We start from the raw sequence: 19,643 nt of genomic DNA on the forward strand, positions 1-19,643 counted from the left end.
TCGTAATTTAGCCCTGACAATTTTCATTGCCGATCAAAGCAATGAGCTTCCTCCTCCATGGCTTCGCATGATGAACAACCTTCAATCTGGAGCTTCAACTCGTACATAAAAATTTTTTTGTTCCTTTTTTGATTTTTTTTACTACTATCCCATTCCGTAGGAATTTTCCAAACCCTCGAATGTCCCGGATCGTAGTAGCTTGAGTTGAGCACGAATATCGACAATTAATTGCGGATTGGAAGTTGAGGTAGATTCATTTCGCTTGAATTCTATTTAATTATTTCGTCGGATTGAAATATCGGATTTCTGCAGTTGGTTTTTAGTATTTATGATTGTTTGAAGTTGGATTGGAGGTGTTTTCCGTATCTCGAGAATTTAGCTTCTAGGGTTCCTTCTTTCAAATGTGCGGTTTCCTGTTATTTTTGGTTGGATAGTTATTAAATGAAGTGTAATTAAGGTAAGGTCAACGAAGTAGAAAAAAAAAAACATTCTTTCAATCTTTTTGGAGCTTCGAGCTGGAAATACTTTTCTAGCAGAATCTTCATCTTGATGGGCATGTGAGTTGGTTATTGGAGTCAAATTTTGGAATGGAGCGGCCATGGAATAGATATGAAAGTGTGCAGATACGGAGTGGAATACCATATGATGAAACTGGATTGCTTCCCAGAAATGTAGAAATCTCCTAAAATTAAAGATATTTGAGCACTTGAAAATTTTATTTACTTGTTTTCTTTGGACATAGATGTTAGTCCATTTTTATTACGATTTTTGGTTTTTGTTTGGATCTTGTACTCTCCAAGTGATAATGAACTAGATTACGGTGGTATTAATCAAATGGGCTTTCTATATGCATGTTGAAATGCATGAGTTGATCCAACTACGTGCTTTTTTAGTTTATCTACAATGGCGCCTCTAAGGATTGGTAACTTATTTTTCTTATCTAAATTTTTTTTTTCTAAATTATTATAATAACTTTTAAAGTCAATACTCTCTGGTTCTTTTATCAGGTACTATTTCCCTTTAAATATTGTTGTTTTCTCTTAGTTTGCATTATTGCTGGTATAACAATACAATGCTGGTATAATGAAGCTGCAACGATGTCTATGGTGCATTACTTTTAGAATTTTTAAAGAGTGGTGTCTGGCAGTCTGTAAGGTTATTTGTATTCATTGGAAGTGAGAGGTATATGCACATGGTCAATTGCCGAAGCTTGAGCATATAGAAATTTCTGAAACTTTATCTTTAGAAAAGTTGAGTTTCTTACATATTTTTTCATCTTACAAATATTTATGCTCTCTTAGATATAATACTTACCACCTGACTGGAACATGTGTGCATGTTTTTTACATGAAGGAAATATATATATGAGATTCTTTATGAAGGTACCTTGGTTCATTTAATGAATGTGGGAATACGCTATAGTCTTTGTAGACGACTATTACTATCAGGCCTGTCTCGCAACAATCAGTCTACTTAGTGGACATATTTCTGACATTAAGACACAAATTATCTACTTAGTGGACTGATTTCATACAGACAGTCTTTATCTTGGTCCTCCTCCTTATGTAAATATGTTTCAATCAAATTTCTCTTAGAAAAAGTATTATAAATAGTTAATCAGAAAATTGGTTTTTTATTTTATTGAGATAGTTCTATCTTATTATTCTATACTAGTTAGACTCTTGGCCTTAGAGGACACAAGGAGTTGAGTGATAAGGAGTAAATAGAATAAGAAGTATTTATTCTGATCCAAATTTGTGTTCCTTTAAGTGGGATATTCATTCAATGGGGGTTCCAGAGCTGCGCTTCTTAATTAAATATCGTTTCCTGTGTTTATGTAGTGAAATGCTAGTACTTACTTTTCTCCCAATATTAGGATGTGAGTTCTGCTCATATTTTATTACCTAAATAAATGTTTTGATTCTTATTACTTCTCTTAACAATCTTGGATAGGTAAACCATCTTTTTGTTTCAAAGTATGAGTCCAAAAATCCTTGCTGTGTGTTACTTTGATTTCTTGGGCTATGGCATGGATGATGCGTGGACTCTAACCTGGTGGTGATGTCCAAGTTTGAATTCACTTCAGGTAGCCCAGATAGACCATTACACTCTAGTGGGCAGCGTGGAGCCCACATGGCTGCTCCACTGGACAGATCAGGTAGCTTTCGCGAAAGTGGGGAGAATCCAAGTTTATCTACTCTTCCAAATATGTCCAGAAGTGCTTCTACTGTATCACAAGGAGAGGTTTTAAATTTCTTGCAATGCTTGCATTTTGGTCGAAAGTTGGTTGCTGCAGATGACAAGTCTCATCGTCAAGCAGACTTCAGTAGACAGTTACATCTCGCTCTTAGCATGTCACCGGACAATTCACCATCTAGTTCTTCAAAAAGTAAATTGCCATCATCCGTGATGCCAGAAGAAATCAAGCGAATGAAGACTAGTCTACGTGAGTGCTCTATCAAAGCCAGGTAGTTCTTCATAAACTTTGTATTTTAAATCAAAATATGTCCAAGTTCCGCGTCGGATCCTTTGATTTTTTTGTTATTTTATTTTTTTTTTGGAACAGGGAACGCTTAAAACTTTTCAATGAAGCCTTATCTGTGTTTAACAAGTATTTCCCAAGCGTACCATCAAAGAAGAGGTCTCGATTAGAAGGTTATAAGAATGAGCGGTCCAATTTCATTTTATCTGGTGAGCGGTCAGCCAGGGGGCAAGTAGGCAAGTTTGGGAATCAGAGTCATGCAGTCACTGGTGTTTTTGAACATGAGTTGCAGAAACCTGAAGAACGAATAAAAAATGCTATGCCGAATAAACGCCCAAGAACTTCATTGCCGGATGCAAGGGGGGTTCGTATCTTATGCCTATTACATATTCATGTGCTTTTATGGCTTTTGATTCAATATTTTGACCCTTTTGCATTTTTGTATATGTATGTTTTATATGATAAACTGATTACAATTGTTTCTTTGTAGTTGTCCAAATTGTCTTGCCTTCTTGCAATTGCCAAATCTCATTGACACCCATATATTTCTTGCTTAAATTTGATGTCGTACATAAATGTCTCTTGTTACTAGTAGATTTTTCCTCAAATGTTATTGAGATGTTGCAGTTTTCCTTGAATTTGTGCTGAGATTTATGTTAAATTCAGCTCCTCTTCTGTTCCCTGATGGTTGTCGTGGATTTTAAATTGTACAGATGGATGTTCGTGGTAATGCTCCTGTGAGATCATCTGGGGCTGTGGATAGGGATAGAGATGCACTAAGGCTTGCAAATAGTGGTGCTGTTTCAGGTGAAGATAGGAATTTATCAATTGGCGTTGATGGTTGGGAGAAGTCGAAAATGAAGAAAAAGCGATCTGGAATAAAGCCAGATGTTTCCACAAGCAGTCAATCAACCAAACCAGTAGATAGCTACGATGAAGTTAAGCAGCAATTGCAGCAACGACCTGTTTCTGATGCTCGATCACGAATAAATAAAGATAGCCATGGGTTCAGGTATGACATCTTGAGTCTTGTAACTATCCTTTTATGGCAACTACTTGACCGTGTGGCTGAATGACATCACTTTATGCATCAATTTGGCTACTTTTTTAGGGTAATGATTAATTAGTTATAGTCTACAATACATTGGTCATATACTGATATTTCTGGTGAAGATGATATGATGCTGGAATATGGATGCAAATTCTTGTCACATATATTTTTCTTCAAACCATGGTTCTTGTCAAATATATTTTTATGGAACTGTGCATCGAGAACTCTTCTGTTGCATCTTTGGTTGCAAAGGAACTCTCGTGTTTTTAAAGATGAGTCTTCTACTTTTGACATTTTTCGTAGGAATGTACAGCACACTGTCTCTTGGTGGTGCATCAATTATAGGAAATTCTTATGTAATTACAACCTTTCCATGGTCATGAACAATTGGAAAGCGTTTGTTTAGTTTTTCTGGATGGGGTTCCCTCTACCCCCGCCCTTAGGTTGTTCCTTTAACAAGCAAGTTTCTTATCTTAAATATATATATATATATATTTTTTCTTCATACCATGGTTCTATTGTTGGAGCTTGTATAGTTGAGAATTGCACCTTGGGGAGTATAATTACATGCGATTTATATAGGCCAGGGATTGCTAATGGAGCTTCTGGTGTTGGAAAATCTGATGGTGTCGCCCAACAAGCTGGCTTGGGTATTCGTTCATCCATGTCCAGGACTGATCTGGACGGCAATTCCCTTGTCAATGACAGGAGAGATAATTCTATTGGTTCAGACAAAGAAAGGGTGAACCTCCGGGGTGTTAATAAGTATATCCCTTCCTTCCTTACTACAAATACTCAAATATTTTTATTTTTAAAGGTTCAAAGCCACCTACTGAATGGTCCTCTGAATCTTTTTGCTGCACTTTTGCCCCTTTCATGTGCATTTTCCTTCCTTTTAATTCTTGGATCCTAGTTGGTTTATAATCTTTTACTAGCACTATTACTCATTTGAGATTTTAGAATGTGTTTTACCTCTGTTTTCTTCTATTTTTATCATGCGTTTATGAATCTTCCATCTGTAAATTGATCAGGTCAAATGTCCGAGAGGATTTCGTTTCAACCAGTCCTACATCAAATTCTAAAGTGAATACATCTGTTCGAGCTCCACGATCCAGTTCAGGCGCTGCTCCAAAATTTTCCCCGGTTGTTCATAGAGCAGTTGCTTCTAATGATTGGGATCTATCAAATTGCACAAATAAGCCGCCTGCTGCTGTTGGTGCGAGCAATCGCAAACGCATGACATCAATGCGGTCCTCATCCCCTCCAGTTTCCCATTGGGCAAGCCAGAGGCCACAGAAGATCTCCCGTATTGCAAGAAGGACCAATCTTCCCATTGTTTCAAGTAATGATGATACTCCTCCTTTGGATAGCACATCTGATGTTGGGGGTAATGACACTGGCTTGGGATTTGGTAGACGCATGTCTGGTAGTTCTCCTCAGCAAGTGAAAATTAAAGGTGAACCCTTATCCTCTGCTGCTCTATCTGAAAGCGAGGAATCTGGTGCTGCTGAGATCAAATCTAGAGAGAAGACCCGTAAATCAGATGATTTAGATGATAAATCTGAACAGGGTGTTCAAAAGGTATCTACTTTAGTTCTGTCAAATAGGAAGAGTAAATTGGTTGATGAAGACATTGGAGATGGGGTTCGGAGACAAGGGAGGACTGGGCGTGCTTTTACATCCACTAGGTCTCTCATGCCAATGACCGTTGAGAAGGTTGACACTGTAGGAACTGCAAAACAGCTTAGAAGTGCCAGACTTGGATTTGATAAAGTTGAAAGGTTAAACATATTTTGCATACATAAAGTTTCTAGCCTGTCTTAAATGTCATTGCGGGATTTCTCTTGTTTCAAAATTCTCATTATTTTTCAAATTCCACTCAGCAAGGCGGGTCGTCCACCAACTAGGAAATTTACTGACCGCAAGGCATATAAACGTCAAAAGCATTCAGCAATCAATGTGGCAACAGATTTTCTTGGTAATTGTACTTCAGCTTTGAACAGTAACTTCTTTTTTAGTGTGAGAATTCCTCCCTCTTATCTGGTTTCTCTGATCATGTTTGGTTGAATTTTCTTAGTTGCATCAGATTATGGGCATGAAGAGCTAGTGGCTGCTGCTAATGCTGTCACAAATCCTGGTTTGTTCTTACAACAAATGCATACATTTTTCTCTACAAATGTCAAATCTTATATTATTCTGTGTACATATATTAATCACACTGCAACAACAGGTCGCACTTTTTTCAGCCCATTTTGGAGACAGATGGAGCAATTCTTTCGTTTTATATCTGAAGCAGATATTACGCACCTAAGAAAACAAGTATGGCCTACTCTTACGTTATGCAGACATAAAATACTTTCTCTAACTACCATTCCTACTTTGTGATGTTCATTATTGTTATCTTTAAAAGGGATGGCGAATAAGTCTCTTTCAAGCGTGAGCTGTGTTTAAGATGGTTTTTTTTAAGATTGTCATAAAGCCGTGTCTTTGGCTTAAAAAAATGAAAAACATTTCTTTTATGCTTGATTATTTCATTTCCATAACTTTTGCAGTTTTTTTTTACTGTGAGATATGAGGCACCTTGCATACCATATTTGTGCATCTTGGGTTGTGATTCATCAGCATTTGATCATCTGCATATAGATTGAAAGTGGTTGTCACTTGGCCTAAGTTTGAACAGTGAAAATATTGTGCTTTCTACCATTACTTTTCTTCTTTACCCCTTTATTTTAATCCAGCAGGTACAGCAAAGATGGTTTTTTCCTCTTCTTGAAGTTCTATGAATATTTTATATTTCTGAATCTTGAATTAGTAATTAAATGAGAGAGGGAGAGACACACACACAGTTTGGTTCTATTTCAGATAATCAAGCTGAAATCAATACGGGGAATTTCTATCAGTGAATTGCATAATCTTCCTAAGATATGAGACTTTCTTCTGAAATTTTCTCTGTTTTTAGTCTTCCAGCAGTAGTATTCTATTTCATCCGAGCGCTGATTGACTTTCTTGCCTTTTCTTCCTTGGTTTCTCTGAACATATCATTTCTTTGAACATTGTTGACTAAATTAGTTATGATTTAAAAATTGCTGTAGTTTTATGTCTATCTATAAAAACTTATCCTAATTTTTCGAAGTTGCTGCTTGGTTTCTCTTTCAGGGAGATCTTGAAGGTACCGCATCAGGTCAAAAAGTTGTTTCAGACAAGGACACTTACAATATCAGTCACGATAATTTTGATCACATTGAAAACGAAGCAAGAGGAGAAGTTCCTTTAGAACATATAATTCACGAGTCAAAAGATCATACTGTAATTCCTTTATACCAGAGACTCTTAGCCTCATTAATTCCAGAGGAGGTTGCTGACGACGAAAGTGGAGACACTATGTTTGATAGATACGGAATGCGTGAGTTAGATGAAGATCTCAAACCAAAAAAATTGAGTCACCAAATTTCACCTAGTTCTCAGTTTTCTGGGCATACTGCAATGGATGACTATAACATGAGAGGAGGATCAGGGTCAGATCAATATATGCCTGAAACAGATAGAGAAGGCATCTCAAACTCTGCGATGATGTTACACTTCTCAAATTCCCTGAACGGCTTGGTCTCTAGTCAAGCTTTGATGGCTGGAATGGCCTGTTCAGAGTTTCAGTATGATGACATGCAGTTGAATGATAAACTTCTTTTGGAGATTCAAAGTATTGGAATTTTCCCAGATTCTGTGGTACGTTTACATTCAATTAATTACGCCTTTAATAGCGGAAGGAGAGTGGGACATCTTTATTTGGGCTACTTAAGTATATATCCTGTCTAATATCTGAGATTCTGAATTGGTTTTATGTGGATGAACAAAAAAACGTTTAAATGCTTGCTTTAATTTTCTAGTCTAAGTGTTAACATTGCACTTCAGAGTTTTCTTTTAAATATTAAAACCATGTAAGATGTTACAACGTACAAACAACTCTCTGTTCCCATTTGTAACGTGTATTCTGCATTATAAGCAGTCGTCCAAGACCCAAGGTCCCTGCAGTACCTCCTTTAAGTCTAATTTGAAATATGAGAATATGTTTTTCATATTTTGTGTAAATCTTATGAACTGCTAAATGTCTAAGGAGTATCAATGCCAGACATAAATGGATGTGGCTCTTGATAGAAATATCTCGTTCTTTGTATTTCTTTGTAAGCCATGTGTTCTGCCCGAAGTTTTGGCTCAAGTCACACATACTCTGCTATTCCCATTCTTTCTGTTTTATCCCTTGCAATTATAAATCAATTTTAATTATGGTCTGTGCCTTTTCAGCCTGAAATGTTACAGATAGAGGAGGAAGAAATCACCAATGACATCCGTATGTCGGAAAAGAAGAAGAATGAGCTGGTATTCCTTAATTCAATGAGTTAAAACCAGCAAATTGCATCGATTCTTGCTACTCATGTCCATATAATTGTCACCGAATTTTGTGGTGCCTATATCTTGTTTCCAATTTTCAGTTAATTGTGGTAAAATTTCACACAGTACAATATATTATATTCTGAGCAATCTTTTGGTTTTATCATTGATGCAAATAGGTTTCAAAAAAGAAATTTTTGCTCCACAAACTGTTACAGTCTGCCTTGGCAACTAAGCAGCTTCAAGAAAAGTATAGTTTCCTCTTTGGACTTTTTAATGTATAGTAGCACTTTACCTTCCTCTAAATATTCTACATATTCAAGGTGCTAAAAACATCTTTTTAACCGTACAGAGAATTCGAACGGCTTGCCATGGATAAACTTGTTGCAATGGCTTACGAGAAGTATATGGTAATCTTCTCTCTCAGCGTTATATGTTAGCTTGCCACAACTCTTCGGCCTTTCCTATGTGTCACTTTTTATTCTGTTGTCCTTAATTTAGCCCATTCAATTATTGTGACTGCTTCAAGCTATTATATTACACGAACCTTTTAAAGTTGGATAATGGTTTGAGATAACTGATGAAGAGAATGGGAAAGTGGATAAAGCAAATTTTTTCTTTCGACCTGTTGGTTCTGTTTTCTTTTCCCCAAGGATGAGAACTATTAACAAGTTGAAGAAAATAATACCCATTGTTTGCCTCTAGGCTGTTCTTGCCTTGTTGGGCTCCTTTGTTATTGAATACATTCCCTCTGTTTCTTATCAAAAAAAAAAAAAACTAGCAGAAGTATGCCACTAACTATTTAATTTTTCTTTCTACGAGTCGTCATTATAATAAGATGGTAAAACACAACTGGTGGTACTTCTTTTTCTTTTCTTCTTTTTTTCAGTTGAAAATGAGGGCTTTCTTTTATCTCCACTGATATGCAAGCCCATAATGCTCTGAAATGTCGTTGCATTTTTCATTTTCTATAATCCAGGAATCGGACCTTTGTCCCCTGTACCCGGGGGCACCCAGGTGTATTATTAACTTCTTCACATGGAAATATAAGTTATGAAATTATTGGTTGACAGGCTTGTAAAGTTTCTAGTGTCTCTAGTGGAAAGAGTTCCAGTAACAAAATGGCGAAGCAGGCTGCCTTGGCATTTGTTAAAAGAACATTGAACCGATGTCATAAATTTGAGGATACAGGAAAGAGCTTCTTCAGCGAACCTACATTTAGAGAGATGTATTCTTCCTCGTCTTTCAATCCCAATGGTGAAAGACAAGCAGATCCTGTGGAAGGTGAATCGGAGAAATCATATGCCTCCATTCAATCCTTGGAAGGCAGGGTCTCAGGTGTGTATTAAGAAGATGCCTTGTAGAAGATATTTGTGAAATTCTATTAATAATCCCGTGATATCTTCAACATGAACCTCAGCAATGTTATTTTAGGCAGAATTATTTGTCATTCTGATTTTTTTATTTGATAAATTTTCATTATTTTCATGTGTATCGTGTATGAAATTGGTGTAGCAGAAGTCACCTATAAAATCATTTTTTTTCTGCAGCTATGGCAGGTTCACAGCATAGCCCTTCACACTTTAGTCAGAATGTGGAAAACCACGATATTACCTCTTACAATGTGCTTGCACCTGCTAATCACCAAGCTGAGCGAACTACTGGAAGAGAAGAAATATGGTCAAACAGGGTAAAAAAGAGAGAACTGTTGCTTGATGATGTCGGTAATGCAGGTGCCCCATCAGAAATTGGGAGTTCTATTTCGAGCAGTGCAAAAGGAAAGAGGAGTGAAAGGGATAGAGATGGTAAAGGGCATAACAGAGAGGTCTCATCTAGAAATGGAACTAAAATTGGTAGGCCAGCATTATCCAATACTAAAGGGGAAAGGAAATCTAAGACAAAGCCTAAGCAGAAAACTGCCCAATTATCAATTTCTGTTAATGGCCTTCTTGGCAAGTTGCCAGAGCAACGAAAACCCGCATTGTCTCCTGTATTAAAGTCAAGTACTTCAACTGGTGGTTCAAAAGAAAAGGATCAATTTGGCTTGGATGGACTTGATGCCGAGTCCATAGATTTATCTAATCTTCAATTACCAGGAATGGATGTATTAGGTGTTCCTGATGATCTTGATGGCCAGGGTCAAGATTTGGGTTCATGGTTAAATATTGATGATGATGGTTTACAAGATCAAGACTTCATGGGCCTTGAAATTCCAATGGATGACCTCTCAGATTTAAATATGATGGTTTGAAGTTGCCTTCCTTGTATAGTCTTCAAGTCTTGTTCATTAATACTTTACAAACTAAAGGGAAATCCTACGTTAAGAGTGACAGGTAGTTGCATAGTTATTGGCTACCGATCCAAATTAGGTTATTAGATTCTTTTGAGGCTCCTCTTCAAGTAATTTCAAGTAAATCTTTCAGATGTTTGGAATTTTGCTCCTGTATTTAGTTGGTGACTGACTGTAAAGATAGTCTTGTTCAAGCTGCAAGTTAGTATAGTATCATAGTGATATCTAGGGTACACAGTATCCTTCATGTAGCTTTTTGATCAGAGAATGATACCTCTTGTACATAAGTTTATATTTGAAATAAATCAGCCTTTTATTCATACAAGGGTCTGGAAATTGTTTGTGAACTTTCTTTCCTAATAGCTTATGGTATACCGTACATAATTCTTTTTAGCATAGTTTATCTGTCAAACTGCTGCTGCGGATGTTATGATAGGCACCGCTATACCAAGAGGAAATTGCCCACAAGATCTGCGCCTGGGAATCTAAGGTGAGTTTAAGTTTTGAAGTTGCAACTTATAGATTGAATGTTCCTACCTATTATTATTACTTGTGCTAGGAGATTATCATTATCAACCTTTAATTACTTGGCTTTTGTAGTAGTGTGGAGGTTTTTTAGTTTAAGATTGAAAGGGAGTAAAGCAATTTGCAGAGCTTAACACCAGAGACATTGCTTTGGTAAAATACATCAATGAAATTTCATTTCCCAATTTATTTTGTGAAAGATTTGCTCGTTGAACTCATAATATTGTATTTACTATCCATATGAAGGTTATACTTACCAAGAGGACCATGAAAAAGACAGTTGTAAATGAATCTTGGTTCAAGTTCTATTTGTACTTTTTTCCCTTTATATTCAAACTAAGGGGTATTTAAAGATTTGCAATCTGGCAATACGTTTCTTGAGTTTTCTGAAGAAACTTTTATGTACGAGGAACTGAAATGATAGCCTTTTTGATTGATATGCTTATGTGTCTTGCTGCAGGTCTTCAATCCATTCACTTAAGAAACTGGTATCCACTGATCACACCTTGAGGTGACACCAAAGAGAATGCATCAGTCTAGTTTAATACGGAGATTCGAACTCATGACCTTTTGATCAGAGACATGACAATTATCGCTGTGCTAGGCACATGTTAGCGTGCATCAATCTAGTCTAGTCTAATGGCTTGAGGTAAACAAAATTTAAAAAATAAGGCCTCGATGACAATCTCATTTTTACTTTTATGTTTTTTTAAAATAATGCTTGTAATACTCATAATTTCTTTAGTATGTTTTTACCTTTATTAAAAACACATTTGTATTTATAGCCAAATTTCAAAAACAAACACCTACCTTTGTTTTTTTTTTAAGTTTTCAAAATTTGGCTCAAATTTTGAAAACATTTTTAAAAAGTAGGTAGCAAAATAAAGAAATACATGGGTGAATGGTGAAAGTAGCGTTAACAAACTTAATTTTAAGAAATAGAATATCAAAAGAAAATGGTTATCAAATGGCACCCAATGTGTTAGTTTATCATTTTCATCCGGCCCCTTTAAGATTGAAACTGAAATATCGATAAGATGTATTACTTTCATGCTGATAAGATCGAGAGAGGAAGAATAAGAAAAAAAGCACATGTAAAGGCGATACTGATAGCTTTTTAAAAATATTTTTCAATTTGATATGCTTACTCTCTTGCTGCAGGGCTTCAATTCGTCCACTTAAGAAACTGGTTCCACCTTCCATACCTGGAGGTAATACCAAAGGGAGTGCACTACCCTGATTCAGTACTTAACTTAACTTGCCTTCGAGACACAGTGATGATGCCTCTTGGATCCATCAGTGCAAGTCAGTTGACCGAGTGGGTAGGTGTACCTCCATAGCTTGAGGTAATTATAATTGAAATAGTACTTTCTTTGGACAGTTTTTTTATTTTTTTTATTTTGTAATGCCCTTGTGTATCCTATCTTTTTTCATTTTTCTGAAAAAGTTTGGTTTCTCATGATTATTTTTTTTTAAGGGAAAAATACATTTTTGGGTGCCTGGGGTTTGGGGTAGGTGTTAATTTGGTCCCTGAAGTTTCAAAATGAACACTTTTGATCCCTAAGATTTGGAGTAGATGTCAATTTGGTCCTGAAGTTTTAAAATGAACATTTTTTGTTCCTAAAGTTTGAAAATTGGTTCTAAATGGTCCTTAATCCTTCTTTGACCATTAGTTGACTTAACAAAAAGATTACGTGGCAATTAACGAGTGACTGGACTTTTTTAATTTGCTTTTCAATTTGGTCCCTAACTAGTCACATGTTAATTGCTAGGTCATTTTTCCGTTAAGTCAACTAACGGTCAAAGAATACTTAGGGACCTTTTAGAACAAATTTTCAAACTTTAGGGACCAATAGTGTTCATTTTGAAACTTAAGGATCAAATTGACACCTGATCCAAAACCTCAGACACCAAAAGTGTTCATTTTAAAACTAAAAGGACGAAATTGACACCTACCTCAAACTTCAGGGACCAACAGTATATTTTTCCCTTTTTTTTAAATAGTAAAGACGTTAGTTTATCATTTTCATTTAGCCCCTTAAAGATCAGAATTGGAAATGTTATTCTCGGTTTGTTTGTGTGTTGTTTGGGTGGTCGAAATTATATTACATCTGCTGCTACCACCTCTGGATTTCTTTTACAGGCATCTGTTCTTCCAATTATTCAACCAAAAAAGAGAATAAAAAATTACGCTTTGTCAATACTGGTTATTGTTTTGAGGAAATATGGAAAATACCAATGAAAGTTTGACTTCATGCAGGAAGAACATGAGATCTGATGAGACTAATAGCCATCAAACTCTGCTGGACCAGGGAGACGTTCGGAGTCGATAGTGATGAGCTTATATATGACTTACGATCATTTGAATCCAGGGAAAGAGCAGGGTTAGTTCCTCCGATATGTAGTAACCTAGGGAATATTTTGTTAGACTGCCATTGGCTCTGTACTTCTCCAACTCACCATTGCCTCAATTTTACCATCTGGCCAGTTGTCTATGATGAATAATTGCAGAGAAATTGTAATCGTTACGTGTTATCGCGCTTACCGTGCGCGTTATGTTTGACCCTTGTCATTGAAATGAAGGCATAACCAAGTAGTAGTTTGAAATTGAACCTCATACCAGAGCTTTGAGCATTCCTTATCACAAGTGCATTATTTTTTCCTTGAATGATCACTCCCAGCCAAAATGAATGACAGATTGCAACTATTAATTGAAAATTTTCATTTATAAACTTTCGGAGTATCCTCCAGCAGCTACAAGCACAAATTTTATCTACAAATTTAATTTCAGATAATGATGAGTGGCAATTAGCATATATCCCAATCAAGAGGTTGTAAGTTCGATTTCACATCCCTACGTGTTGTACTAAAAATAATAATAATGTTGTACTAAAAAATAATAATAAGAATAATATTGATCAATAAAACAGAAACTGGGGATGGAGATTGCAGACAAATGCATGTGTCATAACATATATGTTTATTATCTTTGATGCTCCAAATTTTACATGGTAAGTAGTGGAATATGATTACAAAATGTTACAAGAAAAAAGGTCACGATTTGAAATCTCTTACACAACATAACATCGACATCGTCCCGGTATCATTCTGAATCATCCTCAACAAGAATCAGAACCATCTGAAATGTGACCAGCAAAGGAACAACTAGCATCCAGTTTTGATTGAAACACCTCTTTCATTAACACAAACTGAAGTAAAAACAAAGTAGCATCCATGAGAAAGTGAGATGGCGGCTTGCTCCTCGTCCATTCCTCGCGAGCCTAAAAAGCAGCAAACAATTGAGATTTTCCCATATAAGAGCCAGAGACAATAGACTAGAAAAATGAAGCATTATCAGCACAAAAAGCCAGGTATATTGGCTAATATAGAGAGAGACAGAAAAAGAGGAGCATGTATGGGTTGTCATGGACAATTTCACACTGCTAACTTTTCAATAATCCTAGAGATTTTAATTGTTCATGAATAACCTTCATCCATACATACATATATATATATATATATTTGATCTGAGAATTCATGTAAAATGAGAATCAGAACCCAATCACCAGATAGGCAGATTTCAATGTCTTGTAACTTTTTTGAGAACGGCTTTTGGAAATCAACCTATCATATAAGTTTTTTGAAAAACATAACAAAATTTTAGAACAGCATTTAAGTAGGCTCTTAAGCCTCTTTTCCTGATGAAATTTGGCGTCCTTGATTCACTCATATTAAATATGCAAACAATCATTCACGTTTTTGCTAGTGAATTAAAGATGGGCATTCCAGATGCACAACATTGTGAACTTGCAGAGCAGAAAGAAGAAGAAACTCTCACTAGCATTGTTGAAGAAACTCTCACTAGCATTGTTGAGGATCACAAAATGGCTAAAAAGGAAAACATAGCTTACAATACATGTTTAGCATGCAAACATGAAACCATAGCAATTTCCACTTAATTACATCAAATGATTCCACTGGAAAGAAAAACCTCTGACATGATTCTCAACTGAATACAGAAAGATATCAAAAAGTACGTTTAAAATGTAACTTAGTTCTGTAACATACCGGGTAAAACTTAAAAAGTTGCAAGTGGAGATCCTGCATCATTGAAGTAAGATGACAGGTCAATAGCCGTATCTTCATACATCTTGATGAAAGGATGTTCCTGAATACCACACGAAAGGTGAAGAAAATTCTCAGATTTATTCTCTATTGTGTTGACATCTTGCTTATCAAAATGTTGAAGGAAGAATTATATACCAAAAGTTCACGTGCTGACAGTCTAACTTTTGGGTCTTGTTGCACACTGATATTCATAAAGAATACAAGGTTCTGAGTTAGAAGTCTGGCGATGTAAAAAGACTTGAAATAAGCTTGCGTAAACAAAACTATCTATTTACAGACACAAATCTCTACCTGTAGTTTATACGATGATTGACATCCAAAAAATTATTGTTTTGGGGGTGGGCTGTTATGGACCCAAGGAAAAATTTGATCCTTACCATGCAGAAATGAACGCACAGAAGTTGGGAGTAAATTGGTCAGATGGAGCAGACGGAGGTTCACCCTCGACAATGGCTTCCATAAGCTCATAAAAGTTAACCCATCCTCCATCTTGCCCTGGTGGAGAATAAGGGAATTTGCCGGTTGCACACTCAAGTAATATCAGCCCCAAGCACCAAATGTCGCTTTTGTTGTCATATCTTGCTCCGACAATTCTCTCTGGCTATAAAATGACATGGCATGCAGACACTTGTAAGTTTTACACATAGGTTATAGATGGAAAAAATGTACAGCTCCTACCAGAAAAAATGAAGGGAAGACAAACAGCCAGAGAATTGCATTTACGTGAATAAATCGAGAAGTGATACTCACAGACATATAGTTATACGTGCCAACGAAAGTATTAGCCTCTCCAGATGTGCTTGCCATAATCGCACTGACACCAAAGTCAGTAATCTTAACTTCCCCTCTATGATTTATTAACAAGTTAGACGGCTTTAAGTCCCTATGGATGATGTGTCTTTCATGGTGAAGGTACAACAGCCCCTTGAGCACCTATATGAAACGAGAAAAGAAAAGGGGGGAAAATAGTCTACAATTATCTCCTTGGTTGAAAAACAGATAAATTAAGATAACAAATTCTCCATATCCAAGCAGGACTTTTCTCACCTACCTGCTTACAAATGGCAGCAAGATATGGTTCTTGAATCTTTTTAACCTTTTTCAGAAAATCTGCTAAAGATCCCCCATCCATGTACTCTAGGATGATATATATAGACCCATTATCATAAAAAGATTGGTAACAGATAACAATATAGGGACACTGTGCCGATTGATTGATTTTCAGTTCTTGAGCAATCTGCTTGCGGTGAGATTCCTCAATTTTCATCTGAATTACCTGAAAGAGGATTGGAACTGATATGATATATGATATGATATGGTATGAAAAGATATTGATGATTTTTTATTTTTTGCTAATTAATGCGGACAATTATTACTTTAGTAATTGAGTCTAAAATTTCTAATTGGAAGAGTACAAACAGGAATGTGAAACAGCTTCTCCTAATGCTCACTGCTCACCAGTCGCCATTAATGTTGAGGTGGTAGAGAAGATTTGCTACTGGAGATACACTGATATGGTTCAAAGTTTCAAACTGTTCTTTCATCAAATATATAAGAACTTTATTTTTCTTCAAATAATCCACAGACATATCAGAGAGGATGGTGAAAAACTAAAAACTTAATAGGCATAGAAATAGAGCTCTGCCTACACATTGAAAAGCATGATTCGCCTTGGCAATGATGAAAGAGCTGTCGAATATGTTAGTTTCAGAAAACAGTAAATGCTGATGAAGGGGGGCTGGTCGCTCAGAAATCATAGACCTTCAACCTAATGATGATTATGATGCTTGAGGGAAGCCTTGCAGATAATTCCATGATCTCTAAGACTCGAAACAAATCATGAACACTATCAAGTCACTTTTTGAAACATCAACTATATAGTTTACAAAGCATACAAGTCACAAGCGGATAATTTCTGGGAAGAAGATAATGTTTAAGCTGTTGCAATACCTTTAATGCAAAAAACTGAGCAGTCCATTTGTGCTGAACTAATTGCACAGTTCCACCATTTCCTTTTCCAATGACTTTAATTATGTCTATGTCTGCTAAACTCAACTGATCATCGGTAGGCTTAATCGGAGGTGGCTGAACACACAGGAACACATAAAACATGTTAGAAGCCTAATATGAACAGTGGTCACAAGACATAAATCAACCATTATTTCTAGTTGTTGCCTATGTATCTAAAGAACAAACAAGTTTAGCAAAGGAATGTAATGTGTAATATGATTAATCATTTAGTTAATCATGTGTTAGTAATTATTCTAAGCCCATGAACAGATGGATTCAATGGTTACTAAAGTGAGTACAGTAAATCTGGTCGAGCATAAGGATACATAATTCCATACTTCATTCCAGAGTATCCTTATGCTACTGAACAGAAACAGAAATGTCCTTTATAGCAAGAAATCGCGTAATTGAAAGTTAACAAGCTAAAAGCCCCCAAGCAAAACATTGAAATTTACAGCACATTATTGTCCTTTGAGGATACTGGCGTAGTAAAAGTGAGATTTCTTACTGCCTCAACTTCGCTCTGAGAAACAATCCGAACCCCATCTCTGTTTACAAGCAGATCACCATCCCTAAACGTGCCACTCTGCGTTCTGTATAAGGAAAAGAAACCCAAATTCCAGATTCAGCAGGACGAAACACAGAGACAGAGACAGAGACAGAGAGAGATTACAGGAACTTGGCTATGGATTGGTCTTCCTGGGGGAGATTGAGCTTGAGGTTGGTGCTGAAGCCTCCCTTCCTCATTGATGGCGGATCCCTTCCAGACTGCAAGAATCTTTAATGGAATTGAAGCTTTCTGAGTTGATTGGAAGGTGGGACTGGGAGAGAGATAATTCATACAGATATCAAAAACATGTTTATAAATGAATTCGAACAACTGATGAGATTATCGTTGAAGTGTCCAGCAGTAATCGATGCACCAAAATAAAACCAGTGACAATTATTACACAATTCCAACCCAAAAGAAAACCCTAATATTGGCCAATTTTGTCACAGTCACAGCTGATTTAATTTAAAAACAAAAAACAAAAAACAAAAAACAGAAAACAGAAATTGCTGTGCTTGGTTGGTTGGTAAACAATTCTTCGAGGATGAGCCCACGAGGATCCGTTTACTTTTCTTCCCTTCCATTCTTTTGATTCTTTGACTTTTCTTTTCTTTGAACTTTCCCACAAAATTCCGAATTTTCCCCCCTTTTTTTCTTTTTTTAGTGGTTTATAATATTTTCTTACCAACCAAAACTTTTTTTTTTTTAAACAACTCCAGTGGTAGGCCGTTAGTGTCATTCTATTTCTCATTCGTCTTTAATAATATATATATTTTTGTGAATAGCAAAGTTGTTCTATCGAGATTACAAGATGGAACGGCAAGTCGAAGACTCAACCTATCTCAACCCAAATACAATTCACACGTGGTTGTTTAATTGTTAGTGAATGTTACGAAAACAGTAAATAACTGATAACGAGACTATTAATATATATTGACACTTCATGTCATGTTTATTTCTATTGCAATACTCTAGGAAAACAGTGACAGATCATCATAATGACACCGTCCGAAGGTTAAACTCCTCAAAGAAGAATAAATAGCTAAACTACCTTCTTTAGTCGAGCCGATGTATACATCTATCTATCATCGAAAACTTCCTAAAGATCGAGCTGACCAATAAAGACATTAACATCCAACCTTCATAAAGATTGGGTCAATGACCACACACTTCACATTGTTTACCTTCAATTGCTTTTCCAACGATACGTTAAAATTTACAAAAACAGTTGTAATAGTTTTTAACAAGCGATTTCGGTGCTTCGAAACTTGTAAATAGAGTGATTCAATTCATTTTCCATGGATGTGATACTACTTTCTCTCTAAGTAATATATAGAACTTAGACTAATCGAGTGTTGGAGCCTTTTTCACTTTTTGTGCAGGTTAGGTGCATTTGTTAGCCTACCTCGTCTAAGCTCTACAGAGTTGGTCATTTATGTGATCAAATAGATAGAACAAGTATTAATTTATGATAAAATTTTAGCTCAATCTCAGTTGAGTTAAAAGTCCAATGATTTAACACTTGTAACTCACAAACAATAATGTAGATAAACCAAATTGAATTTTACCTAAAAATAAAAATGAACATTTTTTAAATAATTTTTCAATCCCTAAATCTTATAGACGCAAATTCATCCTTTTAATTTGAATCACTTGTCTTTCTATTTTCTTTTGTCTTTCGTTCTCTTCTCCATGTTTTCGTAACCTCAATCAAATTCTAAAAAACTGAAATCAACACCAAGACCCTTTTTCTTTTCAATTTCATTATCAAATTTTATCTACAACTTAGGGGGACAAAAACTAAAATAACAGAAATTACTAGTGGCATTAATTAACTAAAAAAAAAGAATTATAACATTGACTAATGGATAGAAATACACAATACAGTAAATTTAATAATATTTCTTCATAATAAAATAGTTATGCTTGTTAGTAATTATTATTATATTACACTTATTAATTAACCAGCGATTTTTTAATATCAACTTTTAAGTCTGGTTCAGATTATTACATATATTATCAATTAAAATATTTACAACTCCAATATTTACCTCATTAGTTAATTAAAACAATAAAAAATAGCTGCAATTTTAATATTGGTGGAAGACAGAAAGAAAAAGAAAAGAACACGTTGCATAATTGGTGTTCTAATGGGCCACGGGCCCAAAGTTCAAATGGGTTGGCTTGGCCTTGTTCTCATAAATAGTGTAAATATCTTGTG

At 35.7% G+C, this 19,643-nt stretch overlaps 2 protein-coding genes across 6 annotated transcripts; one reads left to right on the forward strand and one right to left on the reverse strand.

The window, feature by feature from the left end:
- On the forward strand, nucleotides 1–10,534 carry LOC111016503 (uncharacterized). Of its 5 annotated transcripts, none has more exons than XM_022291930.2 (15): nucleotides 1–247; nucleotides 1,954–2,468; nucleotides 2,567–2,846; nucleotides 3,196–3,494; nucleotides 4,116–4,298; nucleotides 4,565–5,314; nucleotides 5,417–5,511; nucleotides 5,620–5,670; nucleotides 5,764–5,852; nucleotides 6,690–7,256; nucleotides 7,833–7,907; nucleotides 8,099–8,169; nucleotides 8,272–8,329; nucleotides 8,993–9,257; nucleotides 9,470–10,534. In XM_022291930.2, the coding sequence occupies exons 2-15, from the start codon at nucleotides 2,062–2,064 to the stop codon at nucleotides 10,168–10,170; spliced, it is 3,891 nt and encodes a 1,296-aa protein (XP_022147622.1). In that variant the 5' UTR covers nucleotides 1–247; nucleotides 1,954–2,061; the 3' UTR covers nucleotides 10,171–10,534. The 5 variants fall into 5 exon arrangements, with proteins under 5 accessions (XP_022147622.1, XP_087981597.1, XP_022147621.1 ...); XM_022291929.2 differs by having other exon boundaries at nucleotides 2–247; nucleotides 5,611–5,670; XM_088125470.1 differs by having other exon boundaries at nucleotides 2–247; nucleotides 2,071–2,468; nucleotides 5,611–5,670.
- A 3,146-nt stretch (nucleotides 10,535–13,680) lies between these two features.
- Nucleotides 13,681–17,966, reverse strand: MKK2 (MAP kinase kinase 2). The gene is made up of 9 exons (XM_022292015.2): nucleotides 17,546–17,966; nucleotides 17,381–17,465; nucleotides 16,813–16,947; nucleotides 15,914–16,138; nucleotides 15,613–15,795; nucleotides 15,240–15,463; nucleotides 14,998–15,043; nucleotides 14,803–14,902; nucleotides 13,681–14,015 (listed from the first exon to the last, which is right to left on the reverse strand). The coding sequence occupies exons 1-8, from the start codon at nucleotides 17,617–17,619 to the stop codon at nucleotides 14,813–14,815; spliced, it is 1,062 nt and encodes a 353-aa protein (XP_022147707.1). The 5' UTR covers nucleotides 17,620–17,966; the 3' UTR covers nucleotides 13,681–14,015; nucleotides 14,803–14,812.
- Nucleotides 17,967–19,643: the final 1,677 nt, after the last annotated feature.

The sequence above is a fragment of the Momordica charantia genome (assembly GCF_013281855.1).
Source record: "Momordica charantia cultivar OHB3-1 chromosome 6 unlocalized genomic scaffold, Mcharantia_2.0 BLBB01000006.1, whole genome shotgun sequence".
NCBI lineage: Eukaryota > Viridiplantae > Streptophyta > Magnoliopsida > Cucurbitales > Cucurbitaceae > Momordica > Momordica charantia.

Bases quoted from the DNA above. Each gene is read 5' to 3' on its own strand.
- LOC111016503 (XM_022291929.2), top strand. From the start codon at position 2,062: ATGTCCAAGTTTGAATTCACTTCAGGTAGCCCAGATAGACCATTACAC. The intron at 3,495-4,115 runs GTATGACATCTT...CGATTTATATAG, and splicing joins AAAGATAGCCATGGGTTCAG to GCCAGGGATTGCTAATGGAG. The intron at 4,299-4,564 runs GTATATCCCTTC...TAAATTGATCAG, and splicing joins AACCTCCGGGGTGTTAATAA to GTCAAATGTCCGAGAGGATT.
- MKK2 (XM_022292015.2), bottom strand. From the start codon at position 17,619: ATGAGGAAGGGAGGCTTCAGCACCAACCTCAAGCTCAATCTCCCCCAG. The intron at 15,464-15,612 runs GTGAGTATCACT...GTCATTTTATAG, and splicing joins GCACGTATAACTATATGTCT to CCAGAGAGAATTGTCGGAGC. The intron at 15,044-15,239 runs GTAAGGATCAAA...TATGAATATCAG, and splicing joins TGTGCGTTCATTTCTGCATG to TGTGCAACAAGACCCAAAAG.